Source organism: Zymoseptoria tritici, chromosome 3 (genome assembly GCF_000219625.1).
Source record: "Zymoseptoria tritici IPO323 chromosome 3, whole genome shotgun sequence".
NCBI lineage: Eukaryota > Fungi > Ascomycota > Dothideomycetes > Mycosphaerellales > Mycosphaerellaceae > Zymoseptoria > Zymoseptoria tritici.
Window position 1 is genome coordinate 2,678,623 of NC_018216.1, and position 24,967 is coordinate 2,703,589.

Consider the following 24,967-nt stretch of genomic DNA (forward strand, 5'->3'; position numbering starts at 1 on the left):
GATAGAGGTGGAGCAGGAGAGGAGTTGAGTGAAGGTGAACTGATGGGATTGGCGGAACGAGCGACGTTTGAGGTGGGAAAGGTGAGGTTATCCAAGCGGGAGGTGAAGATTGAAGGAGAGCAGGTCGATGAGTTGAATGCGGAGGTGGAGGCCAGGGGTGGAAGTGAAGAGGTTAAAGATGAGGCTTGGGAGAAGGCGAGATCGGAGGGACTGGTGGTGGAGGCTTGGGTTGTCGTTGCGATGCGGTGGGATTTACTTTGTGCTTGAGTGCTAGGTACTAAAGACTACGCCGCCCGGATTCTCCAACTCTATCGATTGTTTCCGTCTCCGAATTACGCACTCGAGCGATGGAGATCGTATGCGTCCCTTCCTGGGACTTCCTCCCTTCTCCTCTGCCGTCTCCCTCTATTACTCCCCGCAAAGCCCTGATCCCGATGAGTACGCCCTCTCACGATTCTCTCTCCTCAAGTCTTCGCTGGCCGCTCGTTGCCGTTGCATTTCCATCTCCGCCTGTTCAACTTCCTGGGTTCGTGGCGACTCCCGTAGCTGCCAACCTCGCGCCGCTCGGCGCTCACATTCTTTTTTCCGCTCGAACAAGTCAACAATCTCGAGCACGTCTTGCGCAAGATTTCTCCCGATCACGCACAGTCTATCTTGGATGATTTCAACTTCATCTGGATTCTGTGGCGAGAACGCAAGGCCTGCTCGATCAAGAGGAGCCGAACTCCGCTGTCCTTCTCCAGATCTTCGAGGAGAATAGTCAGGAGAGACATAAGGATACGGGAATTTAGTCGGACCGAGAGACGAGTCTGGAGGCGAGGGTGCTGTTGGACGGGCTCGTCTCGGCGTTGCGCCGGTCGGTTGATCACGATCCGGCGCATTCGATGGACCCTCTCCATAGGCTTCATGAGCAGGTGGAGATGGAGCGTCGTAGAACGAGTAGCCGCCTGTACTTGGATTGTGTATCACTGGCCTCTTGCTCTCTCGTCTCCCGCCAGCTCTACGAATCTCGACATTGGCAGCACTGTCTGAATCTTGATCATGGCGCCCGCCACTTCTGGAAGGCGATTCGACAGGACTGCCCACACCACCTCTCAAGCACTCTCCATTCCTCTCCTTTGACGTGGAGACTCTATTCGCATCTTGAGCGATGTTGCTGCCCACCTGGCTATAGAATGCGACGGCCGGGTGCTGAGAGTGGAGATGGTGTTGATGGAGTTCGATAGGTCTACGACGAGGGCGGCGTGGAGATGGGTCAGGTCGCGAGGCCTTTTCAGCGAAACGAGCAATTTCGTAGATGAACATGGCAATGTTTGGTGTTGACTGGGCTGAATCGAGAAGGAAATGTCATAGTTCAAGCTAGAACATGGATGAGATATAGGAGATTTGAATGTCTGATCGTGGATTGCATCGTGGACAGCATCTTGTGTTGCGTGGAAGCAATGGGAAATATACATTGCCTTGCCGGTCGTAGATCTCGTGAACAACATTCCCCATCTGGTTTGTATTGTCGACATGAAGAGGGACCAGATCTGAAAGAGACATGCCGATTCAGATCATCGAGTCCGGAGTGCCGTTTGGGATGACACACACACACACACACTCGCTGGTCATGTTAGATTGTTGAGAGGAGGTCGATGGTGCAATCGCAAGGAAGGGAAGAGGTCCTGGTCGTGCTTACCAAGCTCGCCTCGGCCGGCCGATCACGGCATCCATCGTTTCTGAGCACTTCCACGAGGTATTGTTCTCCCTCTACACATCCACGTCTTCGACGACATACCGAAGAACGCCATGAGCAGCTGCAGAGCGCTCTCCTCGCTCGCCCGTTCAGCTCCAAGGGCACTTCGCAAAACACATCCGCGAACACGAGCTATACAATCCCGCTGCATCACCCAAGACTCCAGACGTCCCGCACAAGCATTCGCAGCAAAGCCTCTCCAGGACGATCACCCAGCCGGTCCTTCGATCTCCAATCCCCAACTATCTTTCCCATGTCTCGACAACGCAGAAGATCGAACACGCAAACTTGTTAGCAAACGATCGCTGTCCGGACCTGAACCTTCCTACACCAGCGGAAAGACCGAAACATTTCACTCCGATGAGCCTATACTTCTCGACTGGGGAGGCATTCTCCCTTCGTTCGACATAGCTTGGGAAGCATGGGGAACTTTGAACGCGGAAAAGAGCAATGCGATCCTTCTACACACTGGGCTATCGGCAAGTAGCCATGCCCACAGCACGGCTGCTGAACCCAAACCAGGCTGGTGGGAGAAGTTCATTGGGCCTGGCTGTCCGCTCGATACGGACAAATACTTTGTCATTTGCACGAATGTTCTCGGAGGATGCTACGGCTCAACAGGACCCTCTAGCATCGATCCTGTCAGCGGGCAACATTACGGCACATCGTTCCCCATCCTCACCATGCACGACATGGTACGAGCTCAATTCCGACTTCTCGACTCTCTGGGAATTGACAAACTCTACGCCTCTGTCGGAAACAGCATGGGTGGTATGCAATCGCTAGCTGCTGGAGTCCTCTTCACCGATCGCGTATCTCGCATTGTCTCGGTATCGGGCTGTGCTCGATCACATCCGTACTCAATTGCTATGCGCCACACCCAACGGCAGGTCCTCATGAACGATCCCAATTGGGCGTCCACAAGAGGAAACTACTACACTTCCATTCCACCTCACACCGGCATGAAGCTTGCCCGACAAATCGCAACGATCACATACCGCTCAGGTCCGGAGTGGGAGAATCGCTTCGGACGCCAGCGCGCGGATGCATCTAAACCTCCTGCGCTATGTCCAGACTTCCTGATTGAGACCTACCTCGATCACGCCGGGGAGAAGTGGTGTCTGGAATATGATGCCAATTCACTTCTCTATGTTAGCAAGGCCATGGATCTCTTCGACTTGGGACGGGAGAACCAGGAGGCTGCGGCGGAGCGACGAACAACGAATGCCGAGAAGATGCAGCATTCCTCATTTATCGAACAGGTGAAGCAAGATCGCTGCACCCTTTCTTTACCCGACGAACCATACCAAGAGACCGAATCTTCCTCCGACCGACTGTCCGACCCATCTACCCCATCGGTATCGTCCGGTCCTCCAGAAGATCTCATCCACGGCCTAGCTCCGTTGCGGGATACACCTACGCTCGTCCTCGGCGTGGCATCCGATATCTTATTCCCCGCCTGGCAGCAAAGAGAGATCGCGGAGACGTTACGAAAAGTGGGTAACCGCAGCGTGACGCATGTGGAGCTTGGCGAGGATCGTAGTCTGTTTGGTCACGACACTTTCTTGCTAGATCTTGAGGGTGTGGGTGGAGAAATCAGGAGATTTCTGGGGTGAAATGCATTCGACTGGTTCTGTATTCACAAATCAATCGGAATAGCAACGCGACACACAAGACATGCCACATGACGGGTTCACCAGCAAGCGATGGTTACACCGAAGTGAGAAGAACTTGACCTAGCGTCGGGCGAATTACAACCAACGATCGAGCTGCACTGCACCGCTACTGCTGTGGTACGTCGTATAACGAGTAACACGAAACGAAAGCTAGCGCCGGACGTCTTCCCGCCAACGAGCGAGGTCTCTGCCAACCTCCTTCCGCTGGCTGCACAATTCTTTGCGCTGTGGAACGTCTCTTTGCGCTGGTGGAACGACGTAAGCTAGCGCCAGACGGATTTCAGCCAACGACGGACTTGTGCCGCCACTCTTGCAGTGCTTCTGCGGGTCTGTGTAACAAGCGTGCATTCCTCAGAAATGCGGACTTGAGCTAGCGTCCTCGAGATGTTGGCCAATGTCTGTTCGAAGGATTCGTAGACGACGGTGGTGACTCCGATGGGTTGGGCCCCTGGAATATGCGTGTTAGGAGCGTTGGAGAAGCAGAAAGATGAGGCATGAGCATATGCTGAAAAGACTACCGCCATTTAAGACGAATAGAACGGCAAAGAATTCTGCCAGTGAGAACTTCAACGGCGGCAGCTTCTCAATGTCTGGCGTTTGAGCGATTTGCGTTTGGTATTATTATCAAATGACATTTCTATTCGTGACAAGGCTCCTCAATCACCGTCTCCAGCTATCTCCTCGATACCCGCGGTGACCATCTCCGCCTCCTCGTCCTCCATACCCCCCACCACCATATTCCCTCCCACCATAACCTCCTCCCCCACCACCTCTCCAACCTCCACCTCCACCTCCGCCTCCACCTCGTCTTCGATCCCTCCTTGGCCCACCACCGCCCATGCCACCACCTCTCGGCGCACTCATTCCAAACCTCCCCCAATCCATCCCGCCATCGACCAAACTGCTGCCATCCTCGAATGTATACCGTCTCATCTCCCCTTCTTTATAATTCGCTTCCTCCGCTTCTCCCTTCTCCGTCCAGTCCTCCCTGGTTGCATCCTCCAGCGCAGCCAAGCGCGATTCGACGAGCGTATCCGGCACGGGCACAAAGTAGATCTTCGGCTTCGTCGTCGTAGACGAGAACGAAGCGTCGAGCGCGTTGAACGACTTGCTTTGCGGCACGGGAGACGCGGAGGGTTGTGGTGGAGCCATGGCGGGGTTCTGAGATCGAGGTCCAGAAGGCGCGTTGGGCATTCCTTCGCCGGCGCCAGTAGTCGGTTTGCGAGCAGCGTTCGAGGAGACTTCTTCTAAGCTTGCGACTGAAGGCCCGTCGGTGTCGGTCTCGGAGATGGGATTGTAGACGACTTCCCAGCGAGTCATACCGTCGCGGGTGGATTCAAGGTCGATCCAGGCTTGGACTTGTTCTTCGGGGATAAAGTCGGCGAAGAGCGGTTTCCGTTGAGGTTCATCGGGCCAGACTTGGTTGTGGATCGAAGAACGCGCACGGATGGCGGCCGGGAGCGTGGAGAAGAGTACAAAGGCGTGCGTGCGTAGACGATCGAGGAAGAAGGTCTCGATCTCTGGTGCGTCATTCGATTGAGGTGTAGCGATTGAGAGGAGGTGTTCGCGCAATGCGCTTGGTTGGAGTGGCCGGACGAGGTTGCAAATATAGAGGGCGCGGGTCTTGGTGTGCTTGGAAGGAGAGCTCGACGGCAGGTCCTCCATATGTACGTCCGCATCGGTAGAGGAGACTTGCTCTGTCGAAGTCTGCACAGCGCCCTGAACTTGAGTGGCCTCTTTGCTCGGCTCAATGTCCATTGCATCTTTGATGTCTTGTTCCACCTCCATCGCATCCGGCGCATCGGTGGCACTGTCCTCAATCAATGGCGCCGGCTCCTCATCCGCCGTCTTCAACTTCTTACTTGCGCTCTCGTCGCGGACCGGTGGTGTAGGACTGCGACGCTTTCGCTTGTTTGTGGAATCCGCATCGCTGCCGACATCTGCGCTCGTTGCGACTGGCTTCGGAGTCTCGACCTTCGCATCGCCGTTTGTGCCTGTCGCATGTCCTCCTTGGTCATTTCCAGACGCCTCATCTGCAACCTTCACATCTTCCACCACCTCGTCTTCAGCATCCACTGCCTCCTCCGCTGGCGCTACTTCGACATCTTCCTTGTCTTCCTTCACCTCCTCCGCAGCCACCGAATCATCACCGCCACCGGACGCCACGTCAGCAGCAATCAGTGCGTCGACATATGACTGCTTCAACTTCAAGCCAGCGCCGGGAATGCCTCGCTCCTTGATCAGATCCTTCAATTCCGCGACTTTGAGCTTCGAGTAATCAGTCATGATCGCGATCGCATATCGATATCAAGAGGAGTCGCTGTGGTGCGTAGTTTATGATGTGAAACGGAGTGCGCGATAGATGGTGAGCGAGCAATGCAAGGAATGAACGTCGCGTGTGTTATTGCGCGGATTCGATAGATTTGAATCTGGGGATGACATCGCGCGCAGGAACAAGGACGAGTTTAAGGTTTGGACGTGCAGGGATTTGCCGACATCGATGGATGGACGCCTCAGGCATCAACACTCATGCTCACATGTCAAGAGTCTCACGAGTGAATGTAGACGACTGATCACGCAGGAGGCAACAAGAGTGAGAGCTTCAGGATTAATTTCTGCTGTCTGTCGTGCACACGTACTCTCATTCCTCTAGCTCTTCCAACCCTGTGTGAACCCATGCAACTTATCAATCAACACTGGTCCCCAAGCTCCCATCTCCTTCTCGATCATACCCGCAAAGAACCTCACGGCCTCTTCCTCTCCCACGTCCAGCTTGAATCTCTCCTCCACCTTCCTGACAGCCGCATCGCCAAAGATGGCTAGACCAGGTATGCCCGCGTCTTGCATCAGACTGAACAGATTGAGAATCAAACTGGAGCTCCGGCGAAGGGTGGTGTAAGCAGTGAAACAGTACTGGCGGAAGTTGTCGAATTGCGACTCGGAGGATGAGGGAAGATTGCCGCCCATTCCTTCGATCATTTCGCGCGAGAGCTTCATCAGCGGAGCCATGGGCTTCGGATCACGGCCGAGGATGTATCCGAAGTCGATGTGCAGGAAGTGTCCATCTTCTGTCAGTAAAAGGTTGTCAAGGTGGCGATCACCAACTCCGAGGAGATATGTCACCACGCAATAGCCGGCGACAGATTTCACATAGTTATCCATGGCATCTTTCCTGACGCCGAGGATGGAGGATGACGACGAGGAGTCGAGAGGTGGATTGTGGTGACGCAGGAAGGCGAGGATCGAGCCTTTGTATTGTGGAGAAGCGAGGATACCGCTGAGAGGCGTGGCGGCTATGAACTGCACAGCTCCTGCCCTGGTAGAGGTCGCGAAGATGCGATATGGGGTGAGCTTAAGATCGAGATTCTCCTTTTGGAGCAGACGGTCCATAAGTGCGATGATCTGGACGACAAGCTGATCCTGACGAAGATCGTCACCAGTCTTGAAGATGAGGGGATAGATTTCGCCTTCGGTCGTGGTGAACTTGAGGAGCAACGGGAGCAAAGTCGATTTGAAGACGTTGCAATCGGATGGTATGACACCAGTGATGTGAATGGACGGGTCGAGAGGAAGTGGAAGGGGTGGATCGAACTGAATCAGCTCGTGTTTAGGATCGGCAAGCATTTTCTTGAGATGCTCGATCTTGCGTAGCCGGTCGCCTTTGTAGGACTGGATGTCCTTGCTGATCTTGCCGAGAATCGTGACGAACTCGCCTTGCCGGAGGAGGGTCTTGCGATGACCCTGGCCTTCCGACGTCGTGTCCAGTTCTTTCATGAAGTCGAAGCTCACGCGGGCGAAGAGCTTCTTATTGTGTGACTGTTGTGGTACATTGTCATCGAGCTCCAATTCGACCATGAGATACCAGTAGAGGAAGTTCCCGAGTTCGATGTTGGCCGCTGAACGAGCAATGAGGAATGATGCGAGAGAAGAGTCTGTCTCGTCCTCCTCCTTGACATGTCGTGGTTCGTACTTCAACGCTTGGACCAGCTGGAGTAGATACAACAGCAGCTCTTCGTCGTCGGATTTTCGCAACCGATCGACGGCATATGCGCGAACAGCCGGATTCTTCACACTCGGACCCAACAGCTCCAGTGCGTCATCGACATCGATCTCCGCCCATTTGCTCAACAGTGCAATGACTTGCTTGCTTTCCGCAGGCTCGTTCCAATTCACAGACTTGACCAACTTCGTCAGTGCCCGCTTGTCTCGACTGAGATGATGACGGAATCGCCAGATCTCGTCCTTCTCCTTGTCAGTCAGCTCGAACGTCGGACCATACGACATGATCCGATTCAAAAAGTCGCGCATTTTCGGGTTGGGTTTCAGATCCCTATCCAATGCGCTTCTCTGTCCGCGAATCAATCGACGGTGCTTCGACTCTGCGTAATTGTCTGCGTTGCCAACCTCGGGATCATATATTGTCGCCAGGCCTCCACCGCCGTCAGTGTCACCATCTGATTGAATGCCTGGGCCAAAGTGAACCTCCGGCGGAGGTTTGAAGTCAACTCCACCAGGAGGAGGGGGAACTTGTGCCGAAGCCAGAGATGTCATTGCTGGGGCTGGGTACTCGAAATCGGTAAACACGATAGGGTGGTCGAATCGTGGAAACTCAATGTATAGGAAGAATATCCCGTCCACATGATCTGGATCGCCCTCGGCACACGAAGCTCCAGGGGTATCACCATTTTGTTCGCTGTTGACATGTGCCGGTCGCGAGCTGTCTTTGATGTTCTGCCTCTCCAGCTTCTCCACCTGTCGAAAGACCATGCCATCCAGCCATCGGTTTTCCTGAATCTCGCCCACCTCATGCTGCTTCATCAGACCGACCAAGCGCTCGAGTTCTGCCTCTCTTCTCCCACGTCGTTCATCCACCACTACAGCCTCTTGCGTCTGTCGGCGCCCACCTCGCTTCCTGGGTTCTTGCCATGGCGTTGTTGTGTCGGAGTATCCATCTGCCGCTTTGTGTCGCCATACTTTGCACTTTTGCCTGCCAGTTCTCAACGTCGCATCCTCATCGAACAGCGAGATTGTGGTGCCTCCAAACGGAATGTGATGCGCCTTGTCACCGCCAGCGGGATTGATGGGTGAAACGTCCCAAATTGTGATCGCAAGCTGGGTATTGGCCGGGATCGTGCTGTATTCGAGAGGTATTGAAAGCCATTGATTCCATATTCGACCATTCTTGAAATGCTTGTATGCAGTCTGCGTGTGGACCGCCAGCGGCTTCGAATCGGCGAATGGCTGTACAGTGATGTAGAGCTCGGAATGAGAGCTGAGATTGCTACCTCGATGGCGCAAATCGGGTCGGCGGAGGAGGGTGGAGTATGGCAAAGGCTTCTCATAGCCCTCCAGTCGGTTGCTGTAAGGCGTCAGTACGGTGACTCCTCTCTCCAGATACTAGAGAGAAACCCACACCTTCACTCCCACCGGGGTGTGCAGCTCCGATGAGCTGGCGAATGTGAAGGGCTCCATGGTGGGAAGTGTTTGACCGGCCCTAGTGTCATCGTGGATACAGCATCTCCTTCGTCGCCAAATCGAATGTCCCAATTCACCAAGGCACGAAGTAGTTTTGAAGACATCAACATGACCTCTGCCTCCCACAAGAGGGCGGCCGCGAGCTGAGCTGAGGTAAGCGCGCCGTGTGACGTTTTAGCGCGCTTGAGCAATCAGCGACAACCCATTGCCACACACGATGCCAATAGACAAGAAGCTCGTCCGCACATCAAAGATGCCTGGGTAGCCGGTCCTGACAGAATCATTCACAAGATGACCTACGATAACTCACTCTCTGCAGGGCAGCCTCACAGTCATGTTCATACTTCGTTCCCGATGGTCTGCGACTAGCGCCCATCAGTGCCGTCTTGCCTTGTAACATCGACGCCTTCTTCTGCCTCACGCGGCTACTGCACATCATCTTAGCCAAACATCATCCAGAAGCTAGCAAGACCAGGGAAATACTGTACCAGGCCTGCCAACGGCATCAATCAAGATGGCCGCTCTCACCAGGCTATACCCATGGCTGCGACTGCCCGCCGTGGTCTCCGCCCCGATGCTAGGTGCAGCCACTCCCAAGCTGGCCATGAACGTTTCTACGGCTGGAGGGCTGGGATTCATCGCGGGCGGCACAAAAGTCGAAGCACTTCATGACTCCCTAGACCAACTCGCACAGCTTTCGCGGACGATATCCTCTCAGACGAGAGCTTCGGATGACGTTCTGCCTATTGGTGTTGGCTTCCAGCTCTGGAGCTGCAAGCTGAGCCTAGCGACAGAGGCGTTCCAAAAGCATGTGCCCGCTGTCGCCTGGCTGTACGCACCAACGAAGCAGATAGATCTGGCCGACTGGGCGAAGGGCATCCGGGAAACGACCGGAGGAAAGACACATATCTGGATTCAAGTAGGGAGTGTTGCCGAAGCCCGATCAGCTGTTGATCTTGCAAAGCCGGACGTACTCATTGTGCAAGGTAGCGATGCAGGAGGTCATGGTCTGGCGCAATCGGCTGGTATCATCTCGCTGGTACCCGAGGTGATGGACATGCTTGCATCGATAGGTCGCTCGGATCTTCCAGTTCTCGCCGCGGGAGGCATCTCGGAGGGTCGCGGAGTCGCGGGAGCTCTCGCACTTGGTGCTTCTGGAGTCGTCATGGGCACTCGATTCCTCGCTGCACAAGAAGCTGGAATTCCGTCTGGTTGGCAGAACGAGGTCGTTCGCTTGAGTGATGGTGGCCAGACAACGACACGATCTACACTTTGCGATAGACTGAAGGAGACCAAAGGCTGGCCCGCCTGCTATGATGGAAGAGCGGCTATCAACAAAGGCCACCACGACGAGGAAGCGGGTATGTCGGATCAGGAGAATGTTGCGCTTTACAAAAAAGAAGCGGCTCAGGGCGACTCGGCTTGGGGCGACCATGGGAGAATGGTAACGTACGCCGGGACTGGCGTAGGTCTGATCCGAGGTGTCAAATCTGCGGCCGCTATTGTAGAGGAGGTGCAAACGCAAGCAAAGGCATGCTTGGGGCACTCGGCATTGTCGTCAAGACTGTGATTGTCGGGGGCAGAGCGTATAGAACTGATGCCAGCACGCGGCTATAGCTTGTCTTAGCTTGAACCATGTGTATTGATCATTGTAGTTCTGCGTCCCAGGGGAATTCCATGCCGTCTCAAACAGAATCCACCAACAAAGACATCGCCAAAGACATGTCTCTTACGGAAGTGATTCAGGAACTAGCATGCAGTCATATATAACCTGTACCTGAGTCCTTCCAATACAGCTTTGTACACAGACAACTCCACTGCCAGCATTTTTCGATCGATCAACACCCTCTTCAACGAGCATCTTCAGCTCTCGATCAACCACTTGACGACGACAGTTTTGAAGAGATCGGCCTATCTTTCCTCCAAGCACGCCACAAGCAAGTAAGTGCGAGCCGATGCAAGCCTTCTTCTAGCTTCGACAAGAGCGCTAATCTCACCTCCACAGCATGTGCTCCGCATGCCCTCCCACTTCCGTCATGGGCTACAACATCTACTACAGCTTCAGACAGAGGCTCTGGTGCGGTCACTGGACCAACCACATCTACAAGTGCCGTGGCGTTGGTGGTCGTCGGGTTTGCGGCGGGTGTGCTTACTGAGCATGCGTAGAGGGCGTGCGTTCGAGGGTCGGGAATCGGAATGAGAGAAGAGATGCTGGCATCGCAGGTTGGACGAGATGGTGTCAAGGAAATGATCGCAGCGTGGAGATGACGGCGAGGACGTGGTGCAATAGTGTCTTGTAGCTTTCACAATTGCCAAACCCCTTCCTCTTCACACGTATCCACTCGCTTGTTCACCCTCAAAGAACATTTTCTAATTTCTTGCTGGCATGTTGGATGCTCTTGCAAAAGTACTCTGCGTTGGTTCGGAGTAATGCCATCTTCGATAGCAAGCTTTGTCTTATTCCTTGAAAGTCTGTTCGGGCAGACGGTAAACCTGCCCTTGGGCCTCCTGGAAGTCCTCTTGCAACATGTGATCTTGGCCGAGTCGAGCCCAGAAAAGAGGCAAGGTCCCGTCGGTCCGAGCCTACAAAGGCGCCATGTCAGAAAAGTCGACCGCATGCAGCAGGCAGAAGTTCTTCGATCCCACGTTGGTGAATGAGTGGGTCGGCGCATGAGAGCGTGAGGTGTGGTAGATTGAGATTGTTGATGCCTGAGGCATGAGTCTAAACGCGTGACGTCGGCCTTGCCTTCGATTCGTTCGCGAAAAGGACCCGTCGCGCCTGGACGACCTCACTTTCGACTGCAACTGCTTCTTTCACGTGCCATTTTTTGACGACCTGTCGACTTCACTCCCGTCGCTATAGATTCGAAACTACAAAAGCACCTCGCATTGTTCGGACCACACCATTCCACGACACACGCAGATTATGCGACGCAATGGCACGTCTCAACACCAGGCCCTCCACCGTAGCCGGATCGCGTCTGAACTCCGTTGCGCCGCCATCCTCTAATGGTTCAAACGAGGAGAATCACGATCCAGAGCAAGAGAAGCGACGCGCTCCGCCGCGAACAAGTCTGCCAACGCCTGGCTCAGACAGCAGCGGAGCTGGACTTGGTCAGAAACGAAAGAGAGGGAATACACAGCCAATGCCAACGCAAGCGACAGATGCAGGTGATGATGATGATGGTGATACGGACAAAGAGTCTAAGAGATTCAATCGGTATTATGATCCAAACCAGGACAAGGACCAGAGGAGACAAGTGAAGCGGAAGTCGCGAAAGTTAGAGCGAGACTTTGCAGGTAAGCATCTCAAGTGCTAATATATGGTCAAGCTGACAAACCAATGCAGAGAATCGCGATGAGCTCCTGCGTGGCGACGCGAATGGCCTGACCGAAACCATCAATCGAGCGAATCAGGTCTTCAAGAACGTAAAGCAAACCGGAGATGCTGTGCTCGATTCCAAACTCATGGTCAACGTAACCGAACTTGCTTTCAAGAAGACTGCTCAATTGGTCCTCGGAGATGCCAGCACGGGCGTTGACGTGACAGAATTCCTCTCAAAATGCATCACATACATGCAGAAGGGAGGCTACATCAATGGCGATGAAGACGAGGCTCCAGCGCGCACGCAGCGGACTCAAAGCACGCAACGGAGACGAACACGGGAGCGAGATGAAGATGATGATGAAGACGGGGACTTTGCGGAACCCCTGGACTGGGCCGTTCTCGGCAAGCACGCCTGCTTTCCCTACAACACCCGTCCGGCATGTCCGTCCTTCCTTCTGGGACCTCTTTCTGTAGAGAAGAAGGTCCGGGCCATGACGCAAAGGCGGGCCCGGAATACGAAAGACACGAACTCTCGCGAAGCCCGGCCTGAAGCACTGACCCGCGAAGATCTGGGACAAGCCGACGAGAATGCTTTGACCAAAGTTTGCGATCGAATCCACACACATCTAAAGCAGCATATTGCTTCTGCAGCACTTGCAAGAGATCGGGCGATGTCGAGAGGAGGAATGCAGGATCAAGAGGCTCAAGAGGAGTTCCTGAAAAAGCACAAAATCAGCGACGAGGGCGGCCCGTTCCTGTTCGAGTATGCAGTCAACCCACAAAGTTTTGGGCAGACAGTCGAGAATCTCTTCTACATATCCTTCTTGATCAAGGAAGGTTATGTTGGTATCAAAGAGGATAGCAAGGGGTTTCCTTCGCTGAGTATGCACCATCGCTCGCCTCTTAGATCTCCATACTCTGCTAACAATGCTTGCAGTACTTCACAATAAGCAAGATCCCAACGTTGAACAGCCTGCTCGAAAGAAGGACTCGACAAAACATCAAGCTGTCTTCGCGATCGACTTCCAGACGTGGGAGGACTTGATAGCGGCCTTCAACCTAAAGAAACCAATGATACCACACCGAGAGGAAGATCCCGCAACGCAAATTGGCAGTCGAGGGTGGTACGCATAATGGTCCTGTGCGTGGCTCACGGCAGGCTTCGGGCTCGAGTTTCAGTGAAGCGTCGAGTGACCGGCCCGAGTCGAGAAGAGGAAGCACTTGGAATGGAGAAAGAGATGGCGAGTCGTATATTATACCCGGATCTACATGGTTCTACTTCGTGACGAAACAACGTCGCTACCTTCACACCACCATACTTCCCATTCCTCACTCAACATTGCTAACAGACCGGGCTAGGCATGACCGCGTCCTGCCAGTACTGAATGGCCCAATCCGCAGTGAGCCCTGCCTCGCCTTCCAATGCACAGGTCTTCTGGCTGGGCCCACTTTCCTCGCACCCATACCCCGTCGTCGTGCCCTCCACAACGTTGAGTGTCACGTTGAACAGAGACGGGGAGCGGTAGAACCAGTACTTGTAGACATCCAGCTGAAAGTCGTTTGCGCCTTTGTACGAGCCTGGAGTTACTCGGTTGTAAAAGTTGCCGGCTGGTGTCCAGCAAGTCGGCGGGTCACAGCCATTCCTTGATGGCTTGTTAGTCCTGTGAGAACGGGATGGCGATGCATTCGAGGGGGATGCGGCTTACCATGAGATGCTAACATCGTAGGGATCGGCGTAGCCTTGCTCGTAGACTGCATTGGGGGTGGAGACGGTGTAGCTGATACTGTGGGACTCAGATGGGGAGCGGATGTCCGTGACCCCGAGGTCAACGACGTGGAGGTAGGGAACGGCGGCGTGAGTGAGCGCGACGGAGGAGAGCAGGGCCGCGAAGCTGAGCCCGTTGGAGAACATGTCTGCTTTGAAAAGAGAGCAGGAGGCGGGAAGATCTTGGAGTTGCTGCTGGTGTTGAAATGAGCGATATGAAGAGCAGTTGTTGGACGATCGTCGAATATATGGGTTTTCTTGCTGATTGTGGGTTCTGAGAACCACAAAATGACAAACCATTGCACCAGGCCTCAGCCTCGTCTATATGTGGACATCGTCGACCAACTCCAATGCGGGCGACCAGTTTCGGCCGTGGTCGAGCATGGACACGAGCTTCACGTTGCACAAGGTGCAAAGAATTTCATCGCTTTCGGTGAGAGTGGGTCGAGGAGTGCTTGTACTGAGATACGAGCAAGGATGTCAGCAGCTGAGCAATGGTGCTAATGCAGGCTAGGCTAAATGAATCACTGAGGCTTGAAGGTGCTGAGGAAGTAACAGAAACAGCGATCGTAGCTCTGCTGTCGTCGCTACATGCGAGAATGAGCGGAAGATGCCTGTGCGTTCACCGAATACTGGCGCTCAATGCCTAACACAGTGGACTGGGGATCACCGCATCTTGGTAATACCACTTAGCCCACTCTCTGTTGAGACCTTCATCGAGCCCTTTTCCCTCGAGCGTGCAGGTCAGGGTCTTACCCGAGTCCGCCTCTTCAGCATCACACTCATACCCTGCCGTTGAACCCTTCGCGACATCCAGCGTTACGTTCCATAGAATCGGGTCGAAGTACCATCCAATTGAGCTCACGTCCAACTTGAAGTCATTGGCGCCTTTGTAAGAGCCTGGAGTAACGCGGTTGTAAAAGTTCCTGTTCAGAACCCAGCAGGTGGGCGGATCACAGCCGTCCCTTCGTCATGCGTCAATACCGTCACGCAGAAGGGAAAAACACCAAGTTGATGCAGCGCACGGAACTTACCACGATATGCTGATATTGAATGGTCCATCGTTTGACTGGAAGTAGACGGAGGAGACATTGTAGCTGATGCTGTGAGACTCGGACGGCCAGTATGTGTCGGCGGCAGTGAGATCTACGACGTGAGCGTTTGGACCAGGGTCGGGGGTGGGATTGGAAGACGGCAGGAGTGTTGTTGAAGGGACGAGAGTCGTCGACGGGATGGAGGTCGACGAATTGATGGGGCTTGTTGAAGTGAGGAAGACTGTCGAGGTGATGTAGCTCGGGAACATGGCTGCGATGGAGATCCAGATGAGGATCAGCGCTTGAAGACTCGGATGCCCTGAAGTTGAGCATAACGGGACTTGCTCTGGGATATCGTTCGAAGCCATGCCACCGATGTGGCACCCATTACTGCAGGCCTCGGCCTCGTCGATATGTGGGACTCAACGACTTTCGACCGACACGGCAACGCCAATACGGGCAATCTATATCGAGGGCATGGCCGCGCTTCCTTCCATCTTGGTGAGAGTGGGTCGAGTGCTTTGTGCTACCAGCCAGGATGCCGGACGCTGGAAAAGTCTTGCCAGGCTACATCAGTTTGACAGAATGAAATCGAGATGGCATGACAGTGACGGCGCTGCAGGACCGACTCACTCGACTCAAGTGTGAATTGAATGAGATGTCAAAGAACAGGAGGTGTGGTCGAGATCTGATCTGACATCGCAGAGTAATACCGCTAGCTCATATCGACGTGTTATGCTCGCGTTAGAACTATTGAGAGATATCAAGTCACGCGTATCAAGTTACGCGTCCGCCGCACTTTCTTCAAGCGATAGCCACGACATGAAGGCATCAATGCGACGAGCCGGAGATGGTCAGCAGCACGTCCGGATGCTTGCAAAGATGACCGCCACTTCTACATCACCAATTCGCCGATCATGACGGCCGCAGTATCCCGCAATGTCACATCTTCGCTTCCGGGAACGCAGGCCTCCGCTCCTGTGCTCTCTTTCACATGCCTGTACACCCGCGACTCGCACAAGAAGGCCAAGAAATGGCACGATGGCATCGTCAAGTATCACACCTTCAACAAGCGGGTCATGGTGTACGAAGACTCTCACTCTGGGACATTCGTGGGCGACGTTCATTGGAGGGGCGAGGAAGACATCCAGGAAGGAGAGGAGCTGAGACTGGAGAGAGGAGGAGTGGTAGTGGAAGTTGGCGAGTCAAAAGGCAGAGAGGAAGCCGACCTGTCGCAGCTGCGGCAGGGAAAGAAGAAGGCCGATGGACCAGGACAAGACGGGGCGAGAGCTACGCCTGGTGCGACTGGGCAAAGCAGGGTCACCACACAGAGCGGGACGAGAGCGCCGCTGGGAGGGAAACACAGGTCATTGAACGCGCTGCTAGGGACACCGAAAGGAAGGTTGGGCAAGGCTACACTACCGACGAAATCTCCGTTCGAGGAGAGACACGCTGTCGAAAACGAGGAATGGGAAGATGACAGACCGACCAAACGAGCGCGTACAACAGGATCGGCGCCTGACTGGAGCGTAACGAGAACCAGCACAGCGTCAGCAGCTGGAAGGAAAGATGAGACGCCGTTGTGGGCAAGGACTGCGGACTCGGCCAAGACAGAGAAGCGAAGGAAGAAACACGACGCTCTGCCACCAGGGCAGCAGAAGCTAGGACAGAAGGTCGTCATCGATCTTGAAGACGACGTGAATTCGTCCAACAATTTCCTCCCGGGCCTGTCGGACGGACTGCTTGCGCCATCTTCGCCTGTCAGGCAGGGCACGGCCATTGCGAGTGGAAGAGGTCATCGCTCCAGCTCCCCAGTACCGCACGCTCGAAACACTGCAGCAGCGCAGCGCAAGCAAGATGAAAATGCGGAGCGGATGGCAAAGAGTCGTGATGCAGAGAATAGGCCTCTGTCTGCGAGAGAAACTCCTCGCACAGTAGCACGACCACATGCAGCCGATGACGGCAGGCCTAGACAGATGCCCTCCTCAAAGCTATCAAGAACCGCATCTCTTTCGACTGGACAGACTTTACGCTTTGCTGCAAGTGCACCCAAAAAGCGGACACTGCTTTGCCAGGACCAGTTGACGAACAAACCCAAGCGGATCTCGTCCACAAACACCGACGATGCGGCGGACAGTCTTCTCGGAAGCATGGAAATTGACGATGAATCACAGCGACCCAAGACCGCGGATGAGAGGCTTGCAGCACGATTGAAAAGGATAGAGCAGAAGAAGGTCAGCACCAGTACGTCGAAATTACAGGCGGCTGCCGTTGCTGCGGCCAAGGAGCCAGAGCCTATGGTGATAGTCGACGATGACGATGATGATGATGAGAGCAGTGACACAATAGTAGGCGAAGCTCCACAACGGAATATGACAACGCTTGAGGCTTCTGCAATCGAGCTTGCCCGGTTGGATCAGATGATGCTACCGCCACCGGCTCCGCGAGCTCCGGCACCTGCTCGTGCAGCGACTCTAGAGCATCTAGAGAGTGCGTCGACAAGGCCTCCTTCGCGTGCGGCTCCCAAGTCTCCCGGAGAAGAAGTTGCTTCTCGTACGTTTCCAAAGCCAGTAACGAAGCGTTCTACACCACCGCCTGCGAGAGAGAAAGGACCATTGCCAAGGGTGGTGTCAGAGTCGAACCAGCCGCGACCACCCACTAGAAGGACTCCAGGTGCCCCTGTTCGCTATACGCCAACGCCATCTCCTACCAAGCGTTCCCGAGAGTCTACGCCGTCCGCGCCGATTGGGGAAACAGCGACGAAACCCCCGGGCGATCCTATACCGCCACATCTCGCGCCCCTTGCTAAAGCTGCTCCTGCCACCAAAGCTTTGGCTGCGAAGCCACCGCCTCAGCCTGCACAAGTGCCGGAGAAGAGCAAGGCTATATCCGCACCTGCACCGGAGCGTTCAGCACCCTTTCGCAACAACAAGTCCAAAAAGCCGCTTCAGAAATCTGTCAGCTTGAACATAGCTTCGACGGGAACTTCGACAGTGATACTCAATCGACCCTTCCAACGGCCTGGCAAACCTGCTTCTCCTAAAGAGCCCGAGAAGGAGGAAGACAAGGATCTTGGCCCGTGGAGTCGTGAAGCGTTCGATCTCTTCGCGGAGAAATGGAGACCGCCGGGTTGGAATGAAGAGAAGTGGTGCCTGCAAGACAAACAGCACGATGAGAATACGGCAGTAACGAGCTAATGTAGCCGACGGCATGATGTCGTCACCACGCTTTGCTGAAGCAGGCGTTGAGTATTTGCTATGAATGATGACTATTTGGTATGTACAAACTTTAAACGAGGTTGCTCACCATACACATATTTCATTCTTCGCACGACTTTCAATACACGGCCGCATTGAGAGGCTGCTTCGAGGTAACCGCCGTGCTAATGGTGTCTCAGACGGCATAGATGGACGACCAGCATAAGGTTAGGCGCTGTCAGCTGAAAGGCTTGGCAATACGAAGTGAATGGCACAGCATCAGCATTGACTGGGCATGCCCAATATACTCATTCACGAACCACACAGACATCTGAAAATATGGCAGAGCCAATCGCTAGCTATAGCTGGCCTGCAAGCTGCGCTCAAGACACAATTTCGTCCGCCTTATTCACGCACACTCATGCGCACTTCCTGAGCACAGACGTGCGGGAACGCTTTGCTCGCTTATACCCGTAGTTGTTGGACCAAGTGCTCATTCACCAAGACTCGACTCTTCTTTCTCTTCACTACATCGTCAGACTCGAGGCGCAATTTCGACAATCACCGGACTCGAAGCAACCATGGCCTCCCTAATTCCTCGCAGCGACTACGGCGCTATTACCTACTACGGCGCTATCACCTACTACGGCAACACCCAAGCTGTGGTTCTTGACACATTCCGCAATGGCGCAGAACAGTTGCGCAACTACAATGCGCCGGGTCTGGACTCGAACGGCCGTCCGTGCAAGACTTGGGTGCGCGAGAGAGAGCGGTAGGTCGAGTCGACTTTCGAGCATCAGCACGCAGTATTGACACGGGAGTAGACGTCTGCGAGCGTTCACACGCATGCTTGAGCGCAACGACTACTCTGGCAGGCACCCTGCTGGATGTCAGACAGCCACCAGCGCATTGAGGCCGTACGCTGGGTACAAGAAGCTCTTCGGCGAGCGCAAATATGCGAACAACTACGTAAGTACATCCGGGATGGGCGCACAACCATGACCACTTCTGACAAAACTCCAGCCCTTCATCAAGAACTCTAGCAGCTTCATGGATCTGCCTGGTGAGATTCGAAACCGCATCTATCGCCTCCATCTCCTCGTCGACGAACCCATCGAGCTTCTCGCGCGAACTTCTCGTACGAACTCAAAGGGCGCAGACAAGGCCGAGAGGCAGGCGCGCGAGCGCTTCACCAAGATTCGCACTTCTCGCCTGAAGTTTCTTCGCCTGAGCAAGACGGTCAACAAAGAGGCGAGTGACATCTTCTACGGAGAGAATGAGTTCCGGTTCACGGGCCAGAACGGCTGGACTTGGCTTCGTGGCTTCATGCATGTCATCGGAGATCTCAACACCGCCCGGCTTCGAGTCTTGACCGTCCACGTGCCATGGCAGGCAGAGCCTGACGAACTGAGCAAGGGCATGGGCAGTTACAACACCATCATCAACGCGCTTGAAGGCCCAAAGAGGCAGGGAATGTATACCTTGCAGGATTACAAAGACTGCGCCGACATCCTTAATCGTGCCGGCAACTTGAAGCAGTTGAAGCTTGTGCTTCCAGCCAACCTCGAAGTCCAAAGCGTGGAGGACCTCACACTCGACCGCTCCAAATTCCCGGACGGCTTGGACATCACGCTTACTCACTTGGCATTGGTGGGATGGTGCCAGCTTGCAGTCAATGCATCTCAGCTTCCATTGACAAAGTCAGAATCGCACCGAGTCAAGAAAGGCCGCCGGTTCATCGTGAAGCGCAGGAACGTGGTCAATCTCGGGAATCCCAGGGCTTATGCCACAGCAATGGGATGGGAGTTCGAGAGGATTGTGATCGGCGCAGATGGTTCCTACAACCCAGACCCGCTGGATCATGCGCTATCGGATTGTCCTTGGTGTGGCTCGCAGTGGTGATCTGCACAGTGGCTGTGCATTCTACCTCCAGGAAGCCGAGTGAGAGCATCGACCTTGCGATGAACACAGCGTCGCATCAGTCAGTTGTATGCTCCCGCATACGAGCGACTCAAGCGATTACGAGTGTTGTCAGGTTCAGATTCAGATACAACGTATCACTTTGCATTGGTGAGTTGTTGTCCCTGCGTACCGTTTTTGTTGCCGTAAACGTCTCGCCTATCGATCCGCTGTTCGACTGTCGGCAACATTCAACAAGTCTGCTGAACCGTACCTGCATACCATATGCATGTCGACCCATAGAAGTGATGTTCAATATGCCTCGAGACGAGGCAGCTTCTAGTCGGATCCCACCCGCAGAACTTCCCCTCCGATCAACGTCAAACACCGACGCCAACCGACTCCACTTCGGCTACAATTAAGTCGAGCTCGAGCTCGATTCAATACATTGAGCCTCATCAATCGGTAGGAGGCACGTCTCAACAGTCATTACCTTCCCAGTAGCACTTCTCTCAACTTCCTCTCTCACACAGCCTCTCTCCTGCGATTTCTCATCCCAGCAAGACTCAAGAACAACTCAACCACCTCAGTCACCCTGTGTCTACCACAACGCAACATGAAGATACTCATCACTGGAGCCGGTGGCCTCGTGGGCCAACTCCTCGCCGAACTGCTCCTCAACGACAACCACACCGTAATCCTCGCCGACATCTTCGACCCGCCCATTCCCGCCGCGGCCTCCAACAAAGCCAACGCCACCACTCTCAAAGCCGACTACTACGAGACTCCCAATGCCGGACTCTCAGCAGACCTGGACGCCATCTACGTCTTCCACGGCATCATGTCCGCCGGCTCCGAAGCGGACTTTGATCTCGGCATGAAAGTGAACCTCCACTCCACTCTCCGTTTGCTGGAAGCCATCCGAGCCACCTGTCCCGGCGTGCGGGTGATCTACGCCTCCTCCACCGCGATCTACGGCCAGCCATTACCAGAGTTACCCTCGGACTCCACCGTCCCAACGCCAGAGGGGAGCTACGGCTGCCAGAAAGCAGTGATCGAATACCTCATCAACGACTACACCCGTCGCGGCTTCATCAACGGCTGGTCCCTCCGCTTCCCCACCATCTCCGTGCGGCCGGGCAAACCGACCCAAGCGGCGAGCAGCTGGATGTCAGGCATCATCCGCGAACCACTGCAGGGCAAAGAGTCTCTCCTCCCGTGTGAAGACGACTTTAAATCCTGGCTGTGCTCGCCCAAGACGATGGGCAAGAATTTGCTGCACGTTTTGACCCTGCCGAGGGATGCGTTGCCGTCGCATATCAGGCAGGTCATGTTGCCGGGTATCACGGCCACGGTCAAGGAGATGCTGGAGGCGTTGAGGACGGTGGGTGGAGATGAGGCGGTGGCGTTGGTGAAGAGGGAGAAGATGAGTCCGGAGATTGAGGCTGTTTTGACGAGTTGGCCCAACTGCTTTGATGTGAGTAGGGCGTTGAGTTTGGGATTCCACCCCGATCAAGGGTTTTTAGGTGCTGTTGAGGATTTTGCAGCGAGCTTGAAGAAGTGAGAGGAGATAGTCTGTAGCAAGATTGTACAGGAATGAAGACTGTCAATCACAATTCCAGTGTTGTCTTCGCCGGTAACATGATCCGTGTGTTTTGCATGTCATGAAATCAAACTTGGTTGTAACTCGTGCTTGTGCTCCGAAAGAGAGGTGAGAAAATGTAGACTTGACTACTTGACTGGATCTATTCATTCTATTCATGAGCTCTACGAATTTGCGAAGCACGTCTTTTGTCAACGTTCATGATTCTCGGTCAGGCCATGCTTTCTCTACGCTTTCCCTGTGCTCCCGATAGCATCCATCCACTCCTCCGTCTGCTTCTGAATCAATTCCGTGCCCCTCTCCATCAACTGCGTCAGAGGCACCTTGCCCGTGTACTCGTCCACATATGCATTGTAGTCTGAAAGAACCAGCTTGTTGACATTCACTCGCGTCACTCCTCGCTCGATGCACTTGGCCATGATGTCTTTGGGGAATTCGTTCGTGCCGTGCAGAACGACCGTCACTCTGCCAGCAGCCTTCTTCTGGATCATTTCTAGCCTGTTTTTACCACACGTCAGCAAGATTCAAGTTGTCAAAACCGTCCGGGAAGACAAGGAACGAACCTCTCGTAGTCCAGATGAATGTTGTGCACTCCATGGTAATCTCCATGCATGTTGCCAAACGCCGGCGCCAAAAAGTCAATACCCGTAGCCACAAACTCGTCAATCTCCTCTTCCGTGGTCATCATACCCTCCAACTCTGCAGTATCCTGTACTCCATCCTCTCCACCCTCAATCCTTCCCGGCTCCGCTTCCGTAGCAATACCTCTCTCATGACACAACGCAACCAACTCCTTCGTCTTGGCCAAATTCTCCTCCTTCTCATAATGCGACATATCCACCATGATACTATCGAACGCCGGGGTTCCGTCCGCCGCTTGGATCTTAGCCGCAGCCTTGATGATCTCCGGATCTTGTGCGTGGTCCATGTGTACCGTCACGGGCACGGAAGCTTTGCGTGCGGCATTGGCGGCGAGATCGATGAATAATGGCGAGTACTGCAATGCCCAGGGGAAGAGTAGGATCTGGACGGGAGAACGTTTCGCTTCGGCGGCGCGGATTATGGCGACGATGGTCTCGAGGTTGTAGGCGACGATTCCGAGGACGCCGTATTTGCCTGCTGCTGCTGCGGAGAGCATTTGCACGGCGCGGTTGTCGGAGAGCTTTTGCAGAGACATGGTGAGTGGATTTCCGCGGGAGGGAATGCTTGAATGGTAGAAGAGCGATTGAGCTGGGTGCAAGGAGACTGAGAGTTGTTGAGAGATGCGCGGAAAAGTTGCAAAGAGTGTAGACTGAGAGCGAGGCTCCCGTCCGCTTCAACTATTTTCCATTCTGCCTGTTTACCATTCACCCCACAATGCCCACACTGACGTGAGGCGCGGGGTATACTGCACCGAGACTGAGGTGTTCAGACGCCGCCTCGAGCCGGGCCCATATTGAACGTGCCCCGTGTCGAGCAGCTAGCTGTCAGTGGACACTACCAGGTTTGCTGCAGCATTGCCATTGCCATTGGGTCTCCTCGACTGGGACGATGGAGAAAGTTCACCAAACCTCCTCCTTTGCTGCAGCGCGGCGAAAGAGGTCGCCATTGCATTGGCGACTCGGGCTTTGCTGCCAGACAAGCAAATACCGATGCTCAGCAGCCTGAGGATCACTTCCAAGCGAACGCAGATGGTGGATCATGACGGGATGGATGCTTGCCGTGGCGCGGGAACGATAATGCGATGATGGTTCTTCTGGCGATGAATTGGATGATGGAGACGAGGAAGTCAAGTCACAAGTGCTCAATTCGGAGTGAGCGTAATGATTTAGGTCAATATCAGCTAGCGGTATCGAAAGTTTTCGACATCTTCGGTCGATGACATTCCTCAAAAGCGGCCACCTGACCACGACTCGTGTTCTATTACAATGTGCCTTCGTTCACATTTGCAGCATCCTCAACGCATCGCGCGCATCTGAGAGTCATTAATCATATCGATAGCTCAATATCTAATCCCAACTCCATCCTGTACCCGTGCCATCCAAGTCGTCAGTCATGATTACCCGAACATCGCCGCCATCGTGCCAACAGAAATACTTTTAACAAAATGCCTCGCGGCACCCTCTCAATGCCACCAGCAATGCGCCAGGAAAACAAACAAATCCTCAGTCAACAACTCTCAAGCCCATCCGTTCTCGCTCAAACACCAGCCACATCGCCCATATGCCCTCACCGTGCCCCGTCTACAGTAACATACATATCCATCCGGCTCTCCTCCTCTCCTTCTGCCCTGACCCTTGGAGGGTATGGTCGGGCTCACCATGCCTTCGTACCCGCTGCCCACACTCCTCGGACTGTCCCCGCCACTGCCACTGCTGCCTTCGGTCGTACTCCCTCCATCCCAACTCTCCCTCTCAGAACCACTGTTCCTCGCACCTCTCCTTCCGCTACCAATGGCCACGGGGAGTCCTTGTACTGCCGCACCTTTTGACACGGCGAACAAGTTTTGCCCTGGCCTGGTCCCGGGAACCATCCCATCGTTGACGGAGAAGTTGCGGCAGATCATGTAGGCCTTTTGCGCGGCTCCATCACGGGCAAGCGATGCGGAGGCGTATGGAACTTCGGTCGTGTACTCTCGATTGTTGACTCGGACTTTGCAGTGGTAGAGGCCGGAGGAGGTCATAGTAGGGGTGTAGTGTGGAGACGGCCAGTGGCGGCGTTGACACACGCCTGTCAAAGACGTTAGAACAATATGACTCGAAGGTTTCATGCGGGCTGGAGTGCATTCGGACGGAGAGGCATACTTGACAGGTACATGGTGTAGAACATTTTTGACAGACTTGCGTAATTTTTGGTGTGTCGACAACGGTTGTGGCTGGCGGGAGAGGGCGTATGATGGGAGAATGTCTGGTCCACCTGGCGGTGGGATTTGGCTTATACCGTCGAGGTGCGTGAGGGCGTTCTCGTGGTCGTTGTTGCACCGCAGAGGGGGCGGGTCCGAGGGTCGGTAGGGATGAAGTGAGGTTGCGGCGCGGGTTTATTGATAGACGGGATGCAGGACGACAACGGGAATGCAGAAGCAGTGGAGGTCGATCGACACCTGATCGACTGGAAGTGTAGCACCTTCTATGCTCTTTTTTCGAGAAGCAGATATTACACTTGCAGAGAATCGAACACGAGGAGATTAGGGAGCAAAAAGAAAATGTGCAAAGCGTTCGATAAAGAAATCGTAGGAGAGAAATGAATGGTGGTGATAGCTCACCCGGCAAAGTC

At 54.3% G+C, this 24,967-nt stretch overlaps 11 protein-coding genes across 11 annotated transcripts; 5 read left to right on the top strand and 6 right to left on the bottom strand.

Moving 5' to 3' along the window:
* Positions 1 to 1,773: 1,773 nt before the first annotated feature.
* MYCGRDRAFT_57150 (uncharacterized protein) lies at positions 1,774 to 3,969 on the top strand (the record flags this gene model as incomplete). The annotated part of the gene is made up of 1 exon (XM_003853955.1): positions 1,774 to 3,969. The coding sequence occupies one exon, from the start codon at positions 1,792 to 1,794 to the stop codon at positions 3,352 to 3,354; it is 1,563 nt and encodes a 520-aa protein (XP_003854003.1).
* A 105-nt stretch (positions 3,970 to 4,074) lies between these two features.
* MYCGRDRAFT_108780 (uncharacterized protein) lies at positions 4,075 to 5,700 on the bottom strand (the record flags this gene model as incomplete). Its single annotated transcript, XM_003854233.1, has 1 exon — positions 4,075 to 5,700. The coding sequence occupies one exon, from the start codon at positions 5,698 to 5,700 to the stop codon at positions 4,075 to 4,077; it is 1,626 nt and encodes a 541-aa protein (XP_003854281.1).
* Positions 5,701 to 6,014: 314 nt separating this feature from the next.
* Positions 6,015 to 8,886, bottom strand: MYCGRDRAFT_70260 (uncharacterized protein; the record flags this gene model as incomplete). The annotated part of the gene is made up of 2 exons (XM_003854232.1): positions 6,015 to 8,773; positions 8,828 to 8,886. The coding sequence occupies 2 exons, from the start codon at positions 8,884 to 8,886 to the stop codon at positions 6,064 to 6,066; spliced, it is 2,769 nt and encodes a 922-aa protein (XP_003854280.1).
* A 441-nt stretch (positions 8,887 to 9,327) lies between these two features.
* MYCGRDRAFT_70263 (uncharacterized protein) lies at positions 9,328 to 10,459 on the top strand (the record flags this gene model as incomplete). Its single annotated transcript, XM_003853956.1, has 1 exon — positions 9,328 to 10,459. The coding sequence occupies one exon, from the start codon at positions 9,404 to 9,406 to the stop codon at positions 10,457 to 10,459; it is 1,056 nt and encodes a 351-aa protein (XP_003854004.1).
* A 1,576-nt stretch (positions 10,460 to 12,035) lies between these two features.
* Positions 12,036 to 13,351, top strand: MYCGRDRAFT_39023 (uncharacterized protein; the record flags this gene model as incomplete). The annotated part of the gene is made up of 3 exons (XM_003853957.1): positions 12,036 to 12,189; positions 12,239 to 13,099; positions 13,155 to 13,351. 3 exons carry the CDS (start codon positions 12,036 to 12,038, stop codon positions 13,349 to 13,351), a joined length of 1,212 nt encoding a protein of 403 aa, XP_003854005.1.
* Positions 13,352 to 13,511: 160 nt separating this feature from the next.
* Positions 13,512 to 14,192, bottom strand: MYCGRDRAFT_99676 (uncharacterized protein; the record flags this gene model as incomplete). The annotated part of the gene is made up of 2 exons (XM_003854231.1): positions 13,512 to 13,860; positions 13,924 to 14,192. The coding sequence occupies 2 exons, from the start codon at positions 14,127 to 14,129 to the stop codon at positions 13,560 to 13,562; spliced, it is 507 nt and encodes a 168-aa protein (XP_003854279.1).
* Positions 14,193 to 14,303: 111 nt separating this feature from the next.
* MYCGRDRAFT_91982 (uncharacterized protein) lies at positions 14,304 to 15,285 on the bottom strand (the record flags this gene model as incomplete). The annotated part of the gene is made up of 3 exons (XM_003854230.1): positions 14,304 to 14,442; positions 14,771 to 14,908; positions 15,017 to 15,285. The coding sequence occupies 3 exons, from the start codon at positions 15,283 to 15,285 to the stop codon at positions 14,304 to 14,306; spliced, it is 546 nt and encodes a 181-aa protein (XP_003854278.1).
* Positions 15,286 to 15,933: 648 nt separating this feature from the next.
* On the top strand, positions 15,934 to 18,213 carry MYCGRDRAFT_91983 (uncharacterized protein; the record flags this gene model as incomplete). The annotated part of the gene is made up of 1 exon (XM_003853958.1): positions 15,934 to 18,213. One exon carries the CDS (start codon positions 15,934 to 15,936, stop codon positions 18,211 to 18,213), a length of 2,280 nt encoding a protein of 759 aa, XP_003854006.1.
* A 2,435-nt stretch (positions 18,214 to 20,648) lies between these two features.
* MYCGRDRAFT_70266 (uncharacterized protein) lies at positions 20,649 to 21,676 on the top strand (the record flags this gene model as incomplete). Its single annotated transcript, XM_003853959.1, has 1 exon — positions 20,649 to 21,676. One exon carries the CDS (start codon positions 20,729 to 20,731, stop codon positions 21,674 to 21,676), a length of 948 nt encoding a protein of 315 aa, XP_003854007.1.
* A 266-nt stretch (positions 21,677 to 21,942) lies between these two features.
* MYCGRDRAFT_70268 (uncharacterized protein) lies at positions 21,943 to 22,904 on the bottom strand (the record flags this gene model as incomplete). Its single annotated transcript, XM_003854229.1, has 2 exons — positions 21,943 to 22,213; positions 22,279 to 22,904. 2 exons carry the CDS (start codon positions 22,890 to 22,892, stop codon positions 21,943 to 21,945), a joined length of 885 nt encoding a protein of 294 aa, XP_003854277.1.
* Positions 22,905 to 23,651: 747 nt separating this feature from the next.
* MYCGRDRAFT_91986 (uncharacterized protein) lies at positions 23,652 to 24,523 on the bottom strand (the record flags this gene model as incomplete). Its single annotated transcript, XM_003854228.1, has 3 exons — positions 23,652 to 23,669; positions 23,952 to 24,424; positions 24,499 to 24,523. 3 exons carry the CDS (start codon positions 24,521 to 24,523, stop codon positions 23,652 to 23,654), a joined length of 516 nt encoding a protein of 171 aa, XP_003854276.1.
* Between the last annotated feature and the right edge of the window lie 444 nt (positions 24,524 to 24,967).